The 14444-nt window shown below is 48.2% G+C and overlaps 3 protein-coding genes across 4 annotated transcripts; 2 read left to right on the plus strand and 1 right to left on the minus strand.

Moving 5' to 3' along the window:
* The first annotated feature begins 745 nt into the window (after positions 1-745).
* Positions 746-3026, plus strand: LOC100282806 (uncharacterized). Its single transcript, NM_001155712.1, is given in 4 exon segments — positions 746-1257; positions 1806-1907; positions 2302-2583; positions 2696-3026. Coding segments are annotated over 4 exon segments (861 nt in total). The 5' UTR covers positions 746-843; the 3' UTR covers positions 2759-3026.
* A 1397-nt stretch (positions 3027-4423) lies between these two features.
* Positions 4424-9714, minus strand: LOC100272355 (uncharacterized). Of its 2 annotated transcripts, none has more exons than XM_035966729.1 (4): positions 9266-9714; positions 8586-8859; positions 5383-5547; positions 4424-4835 (listed from the first exon to the last, which is right to left on the minus strand). In XM_035966729.1, exons 1-4 carry the CDS (start codon positions 9335-9337, stop codon positions 4585-4587), a joined length of 762 nt encoding a protein of 253 aa, XP_035822622.1. In that variant the 5' UTR covers positions 9338-9714; the 3' UTR covers positions 4424-4584. The 2 variants fall into 2 exon arrangements, with proteins under 2 accessions (XP_035822622.1, NP_001140310.1); NM_001146838.1 differs by having other exon boundaries at positions 4461-4835; positions 9329-9526.
* A 58-nt stretch (positions 9715-9772) lies between these two features.
* On the plus strand, positions 9773-11299 carry LOC103653273 (uncharacterized). Its single transcript, XM_008680213.4, has 4 exons — positions 9773-10095; positions 10195-10259; positions 10350-10875; positions 10965-11299. The coding sequence occupies exons 2-4, from the start codon at positions 10228-10230 to the stop codon at positions 11103-11105; spliced, it is 699 nt and encodes a 232-aa protein (XP_008678435.1). The 5' UTR covers positions 9773-10095; positions 10195-10227; the 3' UTR covers positions 11106-11299.
* Positions 11300-14444: the final 3145 nt, after the last annotated feature.

A 14444-nucleotide genomic window follows, 5' to 3' on the forward strand; every position in this document is an offset into this window, starting at 1 on the left:
AAATACGAGGAGGAGGCGCATGCTCCTACGCCCTCAGCCGAGAATGGGGTGGCGCGGAGGTGGAGGCACGAGGGGAGAGAGAAAAGAAGTAGAATGGCGAACGAGGTGGTGGCAACTGAGGCGAGGACCATCATTATCGTGCGGAGGTATAGATGGCCAAATGGACGTGTGTGGCGAGCCTGCCCGAGGCACAATCCATTTAATAGTGCCTGGGCCAACCCGGCACGAGCGCCGTGCGATGCTTGGGCCGTAGCCTCGGCTCGTAGTGCTATCCTGGCAGGACACGATTATTTTTTTATTTTACAAAAAATCATATATACATATGTATAATTTATATTCAATATTATAAACACATGAGCATGATGTTTTACTGGTTAGACAGCTTTATCTAGTGTCTCACACCCTTCTTCCATTGCACCGCTTTTTAACATTTTACGTTGAGTTGATTTAGAAGAAATATAGATATTTTTTTGTAAAAAGATAACGTAAGAGGACCGTTGAAACTGATGCTTTAAGTATAGTAGAGATATTAGAATAAGTAAGCTACTACAAATAATCTAATCATAAATTAGTTATACATAAAAAAATGTCTCATCATTTAGTCTTTATTTATATAATTATTTTCTATAATTAAACTATATTTAAAACTTTTTCTTAATATTAAAAAAACATTCGATGTAAGGGCAGGACCAATTAGAAAGTACAAACTCGCCTATAATATAGACGGAGGAGCACCAACGGCATTATTGGTTTCGCCAAAAACCTCACCGGCTCCATTCGACCATTCCATCCTTTCCTTATCCCCTCCCGCTTCGTCTCCCTTCCTGGCTTCCTTTCTTCGCCATGGCAACCATGTCCCTCCGCTGCCTCGCCATGGCCATGGCCGACACCGCGCTCCCGCCCGCCCACAAGCTCCTCCCCACAGTTTCCCTCCCGCTCCTCTCCTCGTCCACCCGCGCCGCGCCGCTCCTCCTCTTCGCCAGGCGCCGCCTGCCGCTCGCGCCCCTCGTTACCTCCTCCGACGCCGTTGAGGCCAAGTCGGCAGACGAGGAGGAGGAGAAGGCCGGAGAGCCCGTCGAAATGGAAGCTGGGGAGTTTGAGGAGGTGCTAGCCTCAGGCGGCGAGGGTGAGGGGCAGTACGCCGCGGTGGAGCCGCCAGAGGAGGCCAAGGTCTACGTTGGGAACCTTCCCTACGACGTCGACAGCGAGGGACTCGCGCAGATCTTCGACCAGGCCGGCGTCGTCGAGGTCGCCGAGGTGAGCCGAGCGCGCCTCGCCCCCAAACTTCCTATTGACTGACGTCCGACGTCCAGTATTTTTTGTTATAATTGCTTGTGGTGCTTGCCAAAACCTAGATTACAGCAATAGCCTGTGCTTATTGTGAGTATGGCTTTCCAATTCTTTCCTGTAACTAAATACTGCTCAGTAAACGTTTGATTCTGTCTATGGACTCGTTATGACTTGTTAGACTGTTAGGTTGTGATAGTTTTGGGCCAGGCCTATGTACGTGCATACCCTGAGCAAGTACATGGGCCTGGCCCAAAACTATATCAATCTAACAACTTGTTTGCTATGTGCACAACAGTGCATTTATGTTGCCTTCATCATATGATAAAATGTGATGTTGCCCCCAGTATGTTGCTGTCATATACTCATACGTCATAGTCTATGGCACTTCTTGTCCAATTTTCGTAGAAACTGCATTATTCTTTTAAGCTACTCTTGTTTTTAAGAAAATATTCCTTGAGTTGGTGAAATTTCTTCCATTGAGGTTGTTAGCTTGATAATGTTTTGTGCAATTTTAGGTTATCTACAACAGAGAAACTGGCCAGAGCCGTGGGTTTGGTTTTGTTACCATGAGCACTGTTGAGGAAGCTGACAAAGCCATTGAGATGTTCAGCCGCTATGTAAGCTCATTTATGTCCTCTCTTTTCTCTGTTCTTTTCCAGAGCTATGACAGAATTGTAATCCACTAAATCTCAATGCTTTCCTCTGTATTCCTTCATGTTGTGGATTCGCATGCTGTCATTATACATGGAAAATTAATTGCCTTGAGAGGTTCAGAACTTGAGATGACCATACATCTCATCTCATGGAGAAGAGGCAGTCCTGTTAGGCTCGTCTCATTTGATCCAGTGGCACATATATCTATCGCTTTAAAGCATGTAGACTATAGACATTCATATTCGAATCATCAACTGCTTGATAAAATACACCTTCATTGCTATTTCTGCACCTAGAAGAGCACATATATGTCACAAATTGTTTTGAATAGATTACTAACCTACTCATTTTCTATAGGATATTAGCGGGAGGCTTCTGAATGTAAACAGGGCATCTTCTAGGGGCACTCGCATGGAAAGACCTCAGAGACAATTTGCACCAGCTTTCAGAGCTTATGTTGGCAACTTGCCATGGCAAGTTGATGACTCTAGGCTGGTGCAGTTGTTCAGCGAGCATGGAGAAGTTGTTGATGCTAAGGTTGTCTACGACAGAGAAACTGGGCGCTCACGAGGATTCGGTTTTGTATCAATGGTGTCAAAGGAGGAACTCAATGATGCTATTTCGGCCCTAGATGGACAGGTGAAAGTATTGCACTCCGAGCCAAAAAAATTCTTCAGTTCTGAAATACCATCGCACAAGGTAAACATGGAAGCACTGGACTAATCTTAATTGTCTTATAAAATGACCACAGGAATTGGACGGCCGCCCTCTTCGAGTGAATGTTGCAGCAGAGCGGCCACAGAGGGGCTTTTGATGCGGTTGTATGAGAGAGATGACTGTTTGTTTGTAATGAGCATGGAGACACAGAGACACAATGGAGGAGCAATGGTACAAATTAGCGGAAGCGGATGCTGTCACAAGTTGCTAGATCTTTCTCCCTTAGCTTCCTGACATTTGGTTCTTGCCACAGCTTTTTGATGCTTCTCTTGGCAGCTGGACTTAATGGTTTGCTATTCTTGTCGACATCACGAGTTGAATTGTCAAACTAGTCTCTTATGTTCTATGCTGATTTGCCTTAACCAGATTCTCAGCATGGCAAAATGTTTTGTGGGTGAAATTAGGGGTGGAAAAAAGTTTGAGGCGCGAGCCAGCGAGCCAAGCCGAGTTTGTTTTTCAAGCTCGAAGGAGCGAGCCAAGCCGTTCAGGCTTGCGAGTTCGCGAGCTGTGCCAAATTAATTAATTTATAAAATAACAATGGATATTGAATAATTTTATGGATAAAATGATTATTTTTTAGCTTTTGATGATAAATTTATAACATATCACAATTTATATTGCTCATAATATTGAATGATGATTTTATATTCCACATTTATATATTTTTAATTATTTTATAATATAATAATATTAATTAGGGTACGGCTCCATAGGAGGAAGCCACGATTACTTGTATCGTTTGAATCCATCAGCTAAACTTTAGCTGTTAGGGATTCAACCAGCTCTAGCTAAAACATATCTAAACTTTAGCTGTATACCAAAATATATATACTATCGCTTTAGCTGTTTCAATTCAGCTAAAAATTCCGTCTTATCTAAACTTTAGCTAAACACGGGCTAAGACCAAAATATATACCATCACTTAGCGGTTTCAATCTAGCTAAAACATATTTAGCTAGAATCCACCTTAGCTAAACTTTAGGTAGCATGGATCTAAACTTTAGAAATTGGGGGATATGGAACTTGTCTATTTTTTATGTGGAACTGTTTCTCGTCTAGAAGTGTTCCGTTCTAGGAACACGAGAATAATCTCGTCTCCATAGTATTAAAATCTTTTTTAAAGTATCATACCACATTCCTGTTTCTTGATCCCAGCGATCTAGTTACTAAGATCTAAAGAAGACCTAAGACTAAAATTAATACCATCTAAAACATAATCCGGCTTGCCTAAACTTTAGCTAGAGAGGATCGAAGAGTGTTTGGTTCAACTTTCTAAACTAGATCTATTATCAAAAGTCTGGAATCTCAACCAAACAAGTACACATAACTGAATAGATTCATAAAAATATTTAGATTTTCTTTAGTTTAATTCAAAATCACCTTCTACCCCAAATACTCCTACAAAATCTATAGTTAAGAGTTATTTTAACTATATAGATTTTAGTTTTCCCACGTTCATTAGTTCATAATAGATTTCTCAATACTCACAACTAGAATTAGATTTTTAAAATTCTATAGCTGAACCAAAATAACCCTAAATAAGGCCCCAGCAAATAGCATTTATGGAGTGTTTGATTTTTAGAGACTAATTTTTAGTCCATCTATTTTATTCATTTTTAGTCGCTAAATTGTCAAATACAGAAACTAAAATAAAATTTAAGTTTTAGTTTCCGTATTTGGTAATTTAGGGATCCGCAAAATATTTTGAATGGCAGCTGTTGCTCTGAAGAAACAAGTTGCATAGTAAGAACACCGGGGCAGCTGAAGAAAAACAAACGTTCCATGATGTTCCATCATTTACTTTATTTCCAAGCCAGCGCATTTACTGAGACAGTAGGATTAATACATTTACAAGGGTAGCGATTCGATTGAATGCCTCACCTTGTCAGGTGAGGATAACATTTTTTTGACATGATAGATCACTCAGCTTGCGTGCAACTGGGCGTCCTTGCTAGTGAGCGGCACATAGCGCACAGACGTTTCGTCTCTTATGCTGACAGTGCCATCCAACTTCTTGTCCACAACCTTCAGCTCCTGGAAGACTGTCCCGACAGGGATCACCATTCTGCCGCCGGGCTTCAGCTGCTCGATCAGCGCCTCGGGGATCTGCGGTGCTGCAGCTCCAACATGGATGGCTTCATAGGGTGCCAGTTCTGGCCAACCTTCCCTGCCATCTGCATCCATTTTAAACATCTCTTGGTGCATCAAGTGTTAAGGGTATATAGAACAACCAACAATGCTGAATGCACATAAGGCCAGAGTGCCAAACTAAGGAATACTAAAGGTATGTTTGGTTTGCTGCCTAACTTGCCACATTTTGTCTAACTTTTCTGTCTAAGGTTAGTTCTTCAATTTAGACGACTAAACTTAAGCAAAGTGTGCACAATTAGCCACGAACCAAACAGGCTCTAAAGCTGCAGCAAATTTCATCATACGAGGACAAGAACCTCACAAATGGGGGAGATCCACATGGTATGACAAGCAATATAACAAAACCCTGCTAGTAGAGCAGTATTGGACAACCTCATTAGCTGAATCAGGTTCCTTTATTCAGTCAATAAAAGAAAAAGGATAAGTGCTATTAAAATGTATCTGAACTATAACTCAGCTCACAGCAACTAAGTTGTTATGTGCACACCTAAGTCAGCATCGGACCTGTTGGAAATTTGCTGCTCCAGCATGGCTGAGTTTTATGGTAGCACAAAACAAGCTAATATTTACCAGAAACGTGTATACTGAGGGATCCATCATTTAGATGTGGGGCTGCTGCACTTTTCTTGATGTTTTCAGTAGAAGTAGCAACCAACTCTGGGATATGTTCGACACCAACTGCTCGCCCTTCTGGTCCAACCATCAGTGCAAAGCAAGCAGTTAGGTATCCAGTGCCTGCAAAAAATAAATCAGAAACAAACAGGCAAAATGAGTTAAACAACAAATATCTAATATAGGGCCTGCTTGCTTCGTGGACTGGGATAACTGCCTGGCACAGGCAGCGCTCCCAGGAGTCTGATTTTGTACACTTGGAGCTAAACGGAGCTGCCTAGCCGGCTCTGCCCAGGCCAGGTCCCCAAGCAAACAACCCCATAGAATCCAAGAGTATTTTCATCCACTATGAAGGTGGCAGCATCAACATGAATCACTTAGTGCTACATATCAGTTTGGAATAAATGATATATAACCATGGATTGTATCTAAATCTTCAAAGTTAGTGTAAACGGGAGGGTAATGATCAAATATGGGGAGTTCTCTCATGTATGCCGACACACAGCTCTGCATCTTCCAGCTTTATTAAAGTGTGTACAAGTTGTGATTTGTGAAGGACATGTACAAAGACAACATCCTAGAAGCTTTTTGACCAGATACTGGGGAGGAAGTCAGATTTACTGATGCAAGTAACAATTTGAAACCAATAAATTACTAGTATTTTTTCTTGAAACAAGGAGCAACTAGGTTATTAAAACTCTCAGCTGAGGAGCTAAAATACAGCTAGAATTGACTGCCTTCTCTAAAACCAGTCAGTCTCGACCACAGCATTGGGAGTTCTAACATAGATGCCCTAAAACAAAACAAACTAGTCCCTTGAGATTCAAGAGTCGGCAACTCAGCATTAGCCAGCCATGTACTATATAGTCGTCAAACTAGAACGATTACTGTTATGGCTGACATCCCATACCACCGTTTGTCAGTTTGATTAGGTCGTTAGATCGGATAGAGTTTGTTAGTCTTGTATAGAGTTTGAGGCTGCTATCTCAGCCATATATATAGCCTTTTTGGCTAAGGAATAAACCAAGCAGGCAAGTATCTTGCCCGCCCTTCCCCTCAACGCATCTACTATTCACCTGTGTACTGTTCACCCGAAGCACTGTTCACCGGCGGTACTGTTCGTCAGCGAACAGTACCGTGCCCTGCCAGCAGCCCTAAAGTCTGGGACGACGGTGCCCAAGCGCTGGGGTCCTGGTCCTAGACTTCAAACATACAACTCGTACTACCATCGTAACCCTAATCCTACCAATCTGGTATCGGATATGTCAGGCCTTCCGTCCACCACCATCCAGCCACCGACCTCCTTCGCCACGCTCCCGATCTCCACAACTTCGGTGCCCAGACCCGCCACATCCTCATCCACGGCACCTCCACTTCCCCTCATGCTCGAGTCCTTGGTAGCAGTCGTCCATGAGCTCACGCGATCCGTGGCAACCATGCAGGCAACATTAGCAACCGCCCTTCTTCCCCCGTAGCAGTAGCCACTGCGCGGACATCTTATGGCATGTCGCATACCAGTGCCCCAACGACACTGCCATTCATCTATTGCCCATATGCCACCGTCACCTTCCCCTATTCCATCATACGCCATGGCCATGGGTGGACCCCATTACACCATGTCTTCGCCGCCAACACAGATTGCGACATTGGGTGCAGTCATCCCTCAGGGAGGTCTATCGTGGCCACACCCCCCTCTCCGAGGGACGATGGGCCCCTACTCTATGGCAGCAGCGCCTACGACCTCCTGTGCCATCGGCCGACAGCACCCCAACACCACTAGGGCTTGGGGCGAACGCTAGCTTGCCGACCTTGCGCTTCTACAAGCTCACGTTCCCCATCTTTGACGGTGACGGGGATCCTCTTAGGGCTTGTTCGGTTAGGTGTGGATTGAGGGGGATTGGAGGGGATTAAATCCCCTTCTATACAAATTTAAATAGGAGGGGATTTAATCCCCTCCAATCCCCCTCAAACTCCTTCAAACCGAACAAGCCCTTAACTGGCTCAACTAATGCGAACAATTCTTTCGCGGGCAACACAACCTAGTTTCGGATCGCACGTGGCTCACCTCATGTCATCTCACCGGCGTCGCACAAACTTGGTACTATGTACTCGAGCAGGACGAAGGGATGCCCTCATGGGAGCGCTTTCGAGAATTGTGCACCTGCGTTTTGGGCCGGCACTTTGTGGCACCAGGCTGGTTGAGCTCGCACGCCTTCCATTCACGTCTACAGTCCAAGACTATGCCAACTGCTTCAACGTCGTGTTGTGCCATGCTGGTAACCTCTCCGCCACTCAGAAAGTCGACCTGTTTGTAGGCGGTCTGCCAGAACATATCAAGATAGACGTAGAACTCCGTGAGCCTCAGGACTTGCAGAAAGCCATGTATCTAGCTCGAGCATTCGAACATCGCTTGACCGCTACAACGCCAGGGGGCACGTCGCCGACCAGATCCTCAACTTCAGACGCCTCCTCAGCACAGTCGAGGCCCTTCTGCCGGCTAACCCCGGCTGAACAACAAGAGCGCAAGCGTCAAGGACTCTGCTACAACTGCGACGAACCATATGTCCGCAACCACGTCTGTCAACGCCTCTTCTACTTGGAGTTGTCCGACTTCATTGACGATGACATCCCGGCCAATGTCTCTGCTTCAACAGGTCCTCATGACCACGACGTTGTGGCAGGGACTAATTTGGGTGGATGAATTTTCGACGCCTCTACCCCAACATTCAGCTCGAGGACGAGCTATTTTTGGAGGCCGGGAGAGATGATATGACCGGCATCCCATACAGTCGTTTGTTAGTTTGCTTAGGTTGTAAGATCTGATAGAGTTTGTTAGATCGGATAGAGTTTGTAAGTCTTGGATAGAGTTTGAGGCTGCTGTCTCAGCCACATATAGCCCTTTTGGCTAAGGAATAAACCAAGAAGGCAAGTATCTTGCTCGTGCTTCCCCTCAACGCATCTACTATTTGACCTTGTACTGTTCACCCGCGACACTGTTTGTCGGTGGGTACTGTTCATCGCGTGAACAATACCACGCCCTGCCAACAGGACTAAAGCCTGGGATGACGGTGCCCAAGCGTCGGGGTCCTGGTACTAGATCTAAAACCTACCCCACGTACTTCCTCCGTAAGCCTAATCCTACCAATTACACAATAAGTTACCTGACCCAACATCGAGAGCTCGCATTCCAGGCTGAAGATTCTTCTCCAGTAGCTCCAGGCAAGCCGCATGCATGTGTGGTGCTGATATGGTGGCATTGTACCCAATCGGCATGGGGCTATCGTGGTATGGCGAGCCCCCAGGTGGCACGAACAACCCCCTGTCGATGGCCTCCATCACCTCCGCGACTTTGGTCGACCTGATGACCCCGTACCTCTGCAGCTGCTCAACCATGGACTTGTTCTTGTCGCTGGCCCCGCTGGACCACAGCCCATGCTGCATCAGTAGTAGTAGCAGGAGGAACGAAATCAAATTGGCCCTCTTGTGCATTCTCAACACAAGAAATGGGGCGAACAAGATAGACTCTATGGTTGACAAGTGAACCGAAATCTGAACATCATGCATATCAGACTCGTAAATATGTGGAGTGTAATCTAGTATGTCGAACAAGTTGTAATAGATATGCAGAGGCAGACAATTTTGTCCAAGTTGGTTCCGGTTGGCAGAGGTTGGGAATGGCAGCGAACGCCGAATACATCTACACAGGCATCTTCCCGAAATAGAAATACCGTCACCAAGGTCGGGTTAGTGCTTATCGGTGGCAGGATGTAACCAAACAGGGAAATCCTTACACAATCCGGAAAGCATGGCAGACGATTCGAATCGATTGAGCAAAACTTACGGATTGAGTGCGGGTGCGGGAGCGGGAGCGGGAGGAGAAGCAAGAGAGGATGGAGCGGAGTACCTCCTCCATGGTGATGATGACGGGGCTGGATAGACGACGCCTAGATTCTTCACTGGGGTTAGGGGTGAGACGCGGGGCCACTTGCGGCCGGCAGTTGAAGGTGGCTGGAGACTGGAAGAATCGGCCGGGGAGGAGACGGAAGGAGAGGTTCGAGATGGTGGAAGGAGAGGATTCGAGATGGCGCAGCGCAGCTGCGCAGGTGGGGAGTGGGGACGAGGACGACGAACCGAAGAGAAATTTGGAACTGGACCATTATGAAACGTGGGCTTCACTGGATTGCCATCAAGTGAATTGGTTTCGCCTAGGTGCCATTATAAACAACCGCATATACTGGATTGCCATCAAGTGAATTGGTTTCGCCTAGGTGCCATTATAAACAACCGCATATACGCTAGAATGCCTTTTGGTTGTTTACCAAAACCTGAAATGGTTTTAATTTAATTAGAGAAGGCGACTTGACTCTTTTGCCCCTCATCATCTCTTTCACATTCACGGGAGATTTTTCACGGTCTTCTTTCTTTCACCGTGGCCAACAGGCCAAGCTCCTCACGGGTCCTCACCCGCCGCCATGCTCCTCACCTGAGGTCTCCTCATCCACGCCCAGGCTCCTCACCGCGCCCACGCCAGCAGGGGGCTTGCGCCAGCAGCCAGCGCTCTCCGGTCCCCACACCACCGACTGCAGCCGGTGGTTGTTCGATTGCCGCCCCGAAGCTCTCCACCATCGCCGCCGTCGACGCCCTCCACGTTGGCTGCTCCTCCTACAACAGGTGTAAGAGAACGGGGTTTGCATTTTTGATTTGATGTTTGATTGCCAGCATGCCTACAAAATAATCAGTACATTCTGTTTCCTAAAATCCAAACCCTAGGTTACATAAGAAAAGGAAAAAGGTAGTTATCGGATGGAGTCCATCTCAATTGATGATTTCCATGGGTATGCTCTGCTATCACTTTGTTGTTAGTTGACGAGTAGGAAGCACAGTAGCAGTGCAATTTCGCTAACCGCTAACCTATTTATTTCCAGCATTGATGATGAGTCTTTAGCAATAGTAGAAGCTCATGTTCGACATGATCAGCCACTAGCTGCTATTGACTGGGACACACTACATATTTTTGATAGTACAGATGAAGAAGGAAGGATAGAAATAGTTGATGATAACCAAATGTATGTGCTATTGGGGCTAAGAGATGAGGATGAGGCTGCTGATAAGGGTAGTGAAACTTTCGAGCAGGCAGACAATGCACATGCAGCTAGTGGCAATGACACCTTTGTTGACAATGACACTCTTGGTGCAGCCATCCTTGTTAATGATGACATACCAGGGGAGAGGGTGGTGGTGCATGATCCGGATAATCCTTGTATGGATATTGGAACTGTGTACCCAAGCATGCGTGAATTTAGGTTGGCTATGAGACAGTTTGCTATAAATGAAGAGTTTGAGCTGCAAATCGTGAAAACTGACCCGAGTCGATTTATTGGTGATTGCAAAGGGGAGGATTGCCCGTGGCATATCGTGGGCCGTAGGCAACCCGATGGGAAGACTGTTATGGTATTTATAATTGGTGGCCTTTGATTTTTGTATGTAACATTGTCCTTCATTTATATGGTTACTAATTGATTTTTTTGTTTGTGTTGTAGGTGACAGTGTTACTTGATGAACACAATTGTACCTCCAGCGCTAGAAGAAAGACCACTACACCTACTAGTGCATGTGTGGCATCAAAGGCTATTCATCTGTTAAAGAATTCAGCCATGGGAACTAAAGATGCTGATATGTGAAATCAGCTAGTATTTATTAGTAGCATGTATCTGAGATGTGAACTGAACCACTATTAGTAGCATGTATCTGAGATGTGAACTCGACCACTATTAGTAGCATGTATCTGAGATGTGAACTCAACCACTATTATGTATCTAAGAAAGTTTGAGATGGCTACTTGCCTTTTCTCATATGGAGAGCCATGTCTATCTGATGTGAGGTTTGTGTGAAAAATTCTCATCTGAAGCTTGTGTGTAAATCTGATGTGATGCTTTATTATGGTGAGTCTAACTGATGTATCTGATGCTTGTGTGAAAATTCTAATGTGATTCTCATGTATCAAGTCTGTATAAGGTTTGCTGCTACAGACCATTGTAAGGTTAGTGGTGCTGTTGTAATTATTGTGAGGTATTTGTGTTGTAATCTTATTGCAAGGTACTAGTGCAGGTATCAAGTCTGTAATTATTGCTTGCTTTTTCTCATATGCAGAACGTGGGTGTAGTTCTGCTCTTCTCCAATGCAGGTTCTGCTCTTCTCCAAGTCGCGTGGGGGCTGCAGACCGTGGGCGTGGGTGTGGGTGCAGGCGCGGGTAAATCGACAGGGGTAAAACAGTCAGATCAGCTGCTACTTTTAAATTAAAGCTGATCCAGTTCTTATTAAACAGCCAGAAGGCATTCTAGCGGGTATGTAGTTGTTCATAATGGCACCTACGCGAAACCAATTCACTTGATGGCAATCCAGTGAAGCCCACGTTTCATAATGGTCCAGTTCCAAATTTCACACGAACCGAACCGGATGCCGATCCTCAGCACTTGGCAGAAGCCACCGGAATGGGATTCAGATCACCTGACACTAGACGACTCAGAGAGCAGTCGGCTCATCCTCACCGTACGTGTAAATCCAACGATGGCACACAGCTGGCTCGTCTCACAGGCCATAGAGTGGGCTTGCGTGCGCTCCTGGCCCAAGAAGAGCTCGTATTCCTGGCATCTGTGGAGCGTCACTTTGATTTTTGGCACGTCGTCTCATTTTTTAGCGCCAGTTTAGGCTCTGATGCAATACAGTTAGACGCCAAATCGCCAATGAGCCAAGAATAGGAACAGGTAATGAAGTCAGATCTGCATCCATGTATGAGTACGAAGATGGTTTCCTTTGCCGTTTCTTATTAAGATTTTGTTGAAACAGGCTAAAGGAACCCTTGTCTTTCAGATGAAAAACAATAGGTGTGTAATGCCATGTTGTTTCCCTCCTTGTTTTTTTTCCACTATCACCAAATCAAGTTTTTTTTGTATTGAAGGGAGGGTGTGTTGCCTATTTTGTCACCTGAAATTGGTATTGTCGGGGACCATAATTAGGGGTACCCTCAAGGCTCCTAATTCTCAGTTGGTAACCCCCATCAGCACAAAGCTGCAAAGGCCTGATGGGTGCGACTAAGTCAGGGATCGGTCCATTCGAGGGACTCGATCACGCCTCGCCCGAGCTCAGCCTCGGGCAAGGGCAGCCGACCCCGGAGGATCTCCATCTCGCCCGAGGCCTCCCTCCAGCGACGAACATACTTCCGGCTCGCCCGAGGCCCAGTCTTCGCCAAGAAGCAACCCTGGCCAGATCGCCACGCCAACCGACCAAATCGCAGGGGCATTTAATGCAAAGGTGGCCTGACACCTTTATCCTGACGCGCGCTTTTCAGTCGACAGAACCGAAGTGACCGCAGTCACTTTGCCGCTCCACTGACCAGCCTGACAGAAGGGCAGCGCCGCCTGCGCCGCTCCGACTGCTGTGCCACTCGACAGATTGAGGCTGACAAGCAGTCAGGCCCGACCTCAGGCACCATAGGGAACTCCGCTCCGCCCGACCCAGGGCTCGGACTCGGGCTAAGCCCCGGAAGCCGACGAACTCCGCTCTGCCCGACCTAGGGCTCGGACTCGGGCTAAGCCCCGGAAGACGGCGAACTCCGCTCCGCCCGACCCAGGGCTCGGACTCGAGCTAAGCCCTGGAAGACGGCGAACTCCGCTCCGCCCGACCCAGGGCTCGGACTCGGGCTAAGCCCCGGAAGACGGCGAACTCCGCTCCGCTCGACTCAGGGCTCGGACTCGGGCTCAGCCCCGGAAGACGACGAACTCCGCTCCGCCCGACCCAGGGCTCGGACTCGGGCTCAGCCCCTGAAGACGACGAACTCTGCTTCGCCCGACCCCAGGGCTCGGACTCAGCCCTGGCCTCAGCCGACGGTCTCCGTCTCGCCCGACCCAAGGGCTCGGACTCGACCTCGGCCACGGAAGACAGACTCGACCTTGATCTCGGAGGAGCCTCCACATCGCCCAACCTAGGGCGTGGACCGTCCACGTCAACGGGAGGCACCATCATTACCCTACCCCAAGCTGACTCAGGCTACGGGAAACAAGACTGGCGTCCCATCTGGCTCGCTCCGCCAGACAAAGTAATGATGGCGCCCCGCACGCTCTATGACGATGGCGGCTCTCAGCCCCCTTACGGAAGCAAGAGGACGTCAGCAAGGACTCGATAGCCCCGACAGCTGTCCTTCCGCCAGGCTCCAGCGCTCCTCCGACGGCCACGACACCACACGAACCGGGTGCCAAAACCTCTCCGGCTACCACGATGGCATGTACTTAGGGCGCTAGCTCTCCTCCGCTAGACACGTTAGCACTCTGCTACACCCCACCATGTACACCTGGATCCTCTCCTTACGCCTATAAAAGGAAGGATCAGGGCCCTCTTACAGAGGGTTGGCCGCGCGGGGACGAGGACGGGACAGGCGCTCGCGTGAGGCCGCTCGCTCCCTCTCCCGCGTGGACGCTTGTAACCCCCTACTGCAAGCGCACCCAACCTGGGCGCGGGACAAGAACACGAAGGCCGCGGGATTTCCACCTCCCTCTCTCGCTCCGGCTGCCCTTTCTTCCCCCCTTCGCGCTCCGTCTCGCGCTGACCCATCTGGGCTGGGGCACGCGGCGACATTTCACTCGTCGGCCCAGGGACCCCCCGGTCTCGAAACGCCGACAGTTGGCGCGCCAGGTAGGGGCCTGCTGCGTGTTGACGAACAGCTTCCCGTCAAGCTCCAGATGGGCAGTCTCCAGCAACCTCTCCAGCCCGGGACGGTGCTCCGTTTCGGGAGTCTTGAGTTCATGTCCCTCGACGGCAGCTACGACATGATACTCCTTCCCCCGTCGTGCGACAACGACAATGGCGGCCGACAGCCCGCCCGCCGGCGGCGGAATCGACGACGTCTTCCCCGCGTGGTTGAAGAACAACATTCGAGCTCACCCCGCCCTCTCCCCCGCGACGGAGAAGGAGGCGGGGCAACCAAGGCCAAGCAGGAGGCGGCACCTCGTCGGCTGTCGAGCAAG

The sequence above is a fragment of the Zea mays genome, chromosome 4, assembly GCF_902167145.1.
Source record: "Zea mays cultivar B73 chromosome 4, Zm-B73-REFERENCE-NAM-5.0, whole genome shotgun sequence".
Lineage (NCBI taxonomy): Eukaryota > Viridiplantae > Streptophyta > Magnoliopsida > Poales > Poaceae > Zea > Zea mays.

Bases quoted from the DNA above. Each gene is read 5' to 3' on its own strand.
- LOC100272355 (XM_035966729.1), bottom strand. From the start codon at position 9,337: ATGGAGGAGGTACTCCGCTCCATCCTCTCTTGCTTCTCCTCCCGCTCC. The intron at 8,860-9,265 runs GTAAGTTTTGCT...CTACTGATGCAG, and splicing joins CCCGCACCCGCACTCAATCC to CATGGGCTGTGGTCCAGCGG. The intron at 5,548-8,585 runs GTAACTTATTGT...TATTTTTTGCAG, and splicing joins AGCTCTCGATGTTGGGTCAG to GCACTGGATACCTAACTGCT.
- LOC103653273 (XM_008680213.4), top strand. From the start codon at position 10,228: ATGGAGTCCATCTCAATTGATGATTTCCATGG. The intron at 10,260-10,349 runs GTATGCTCTGCT...ATTTATTTCCAG, and splicing joins TCAATTGATGATTTCCATGG to CATTGATGATGAGTCTTTAG. The intron at 10,876-10,964 runs GTATTTATAATT...TTTGTGTTGTAG, and splicing joins CCGATGGGAAGACTGTTATG to GTGACAGTGTTACTTGATGA.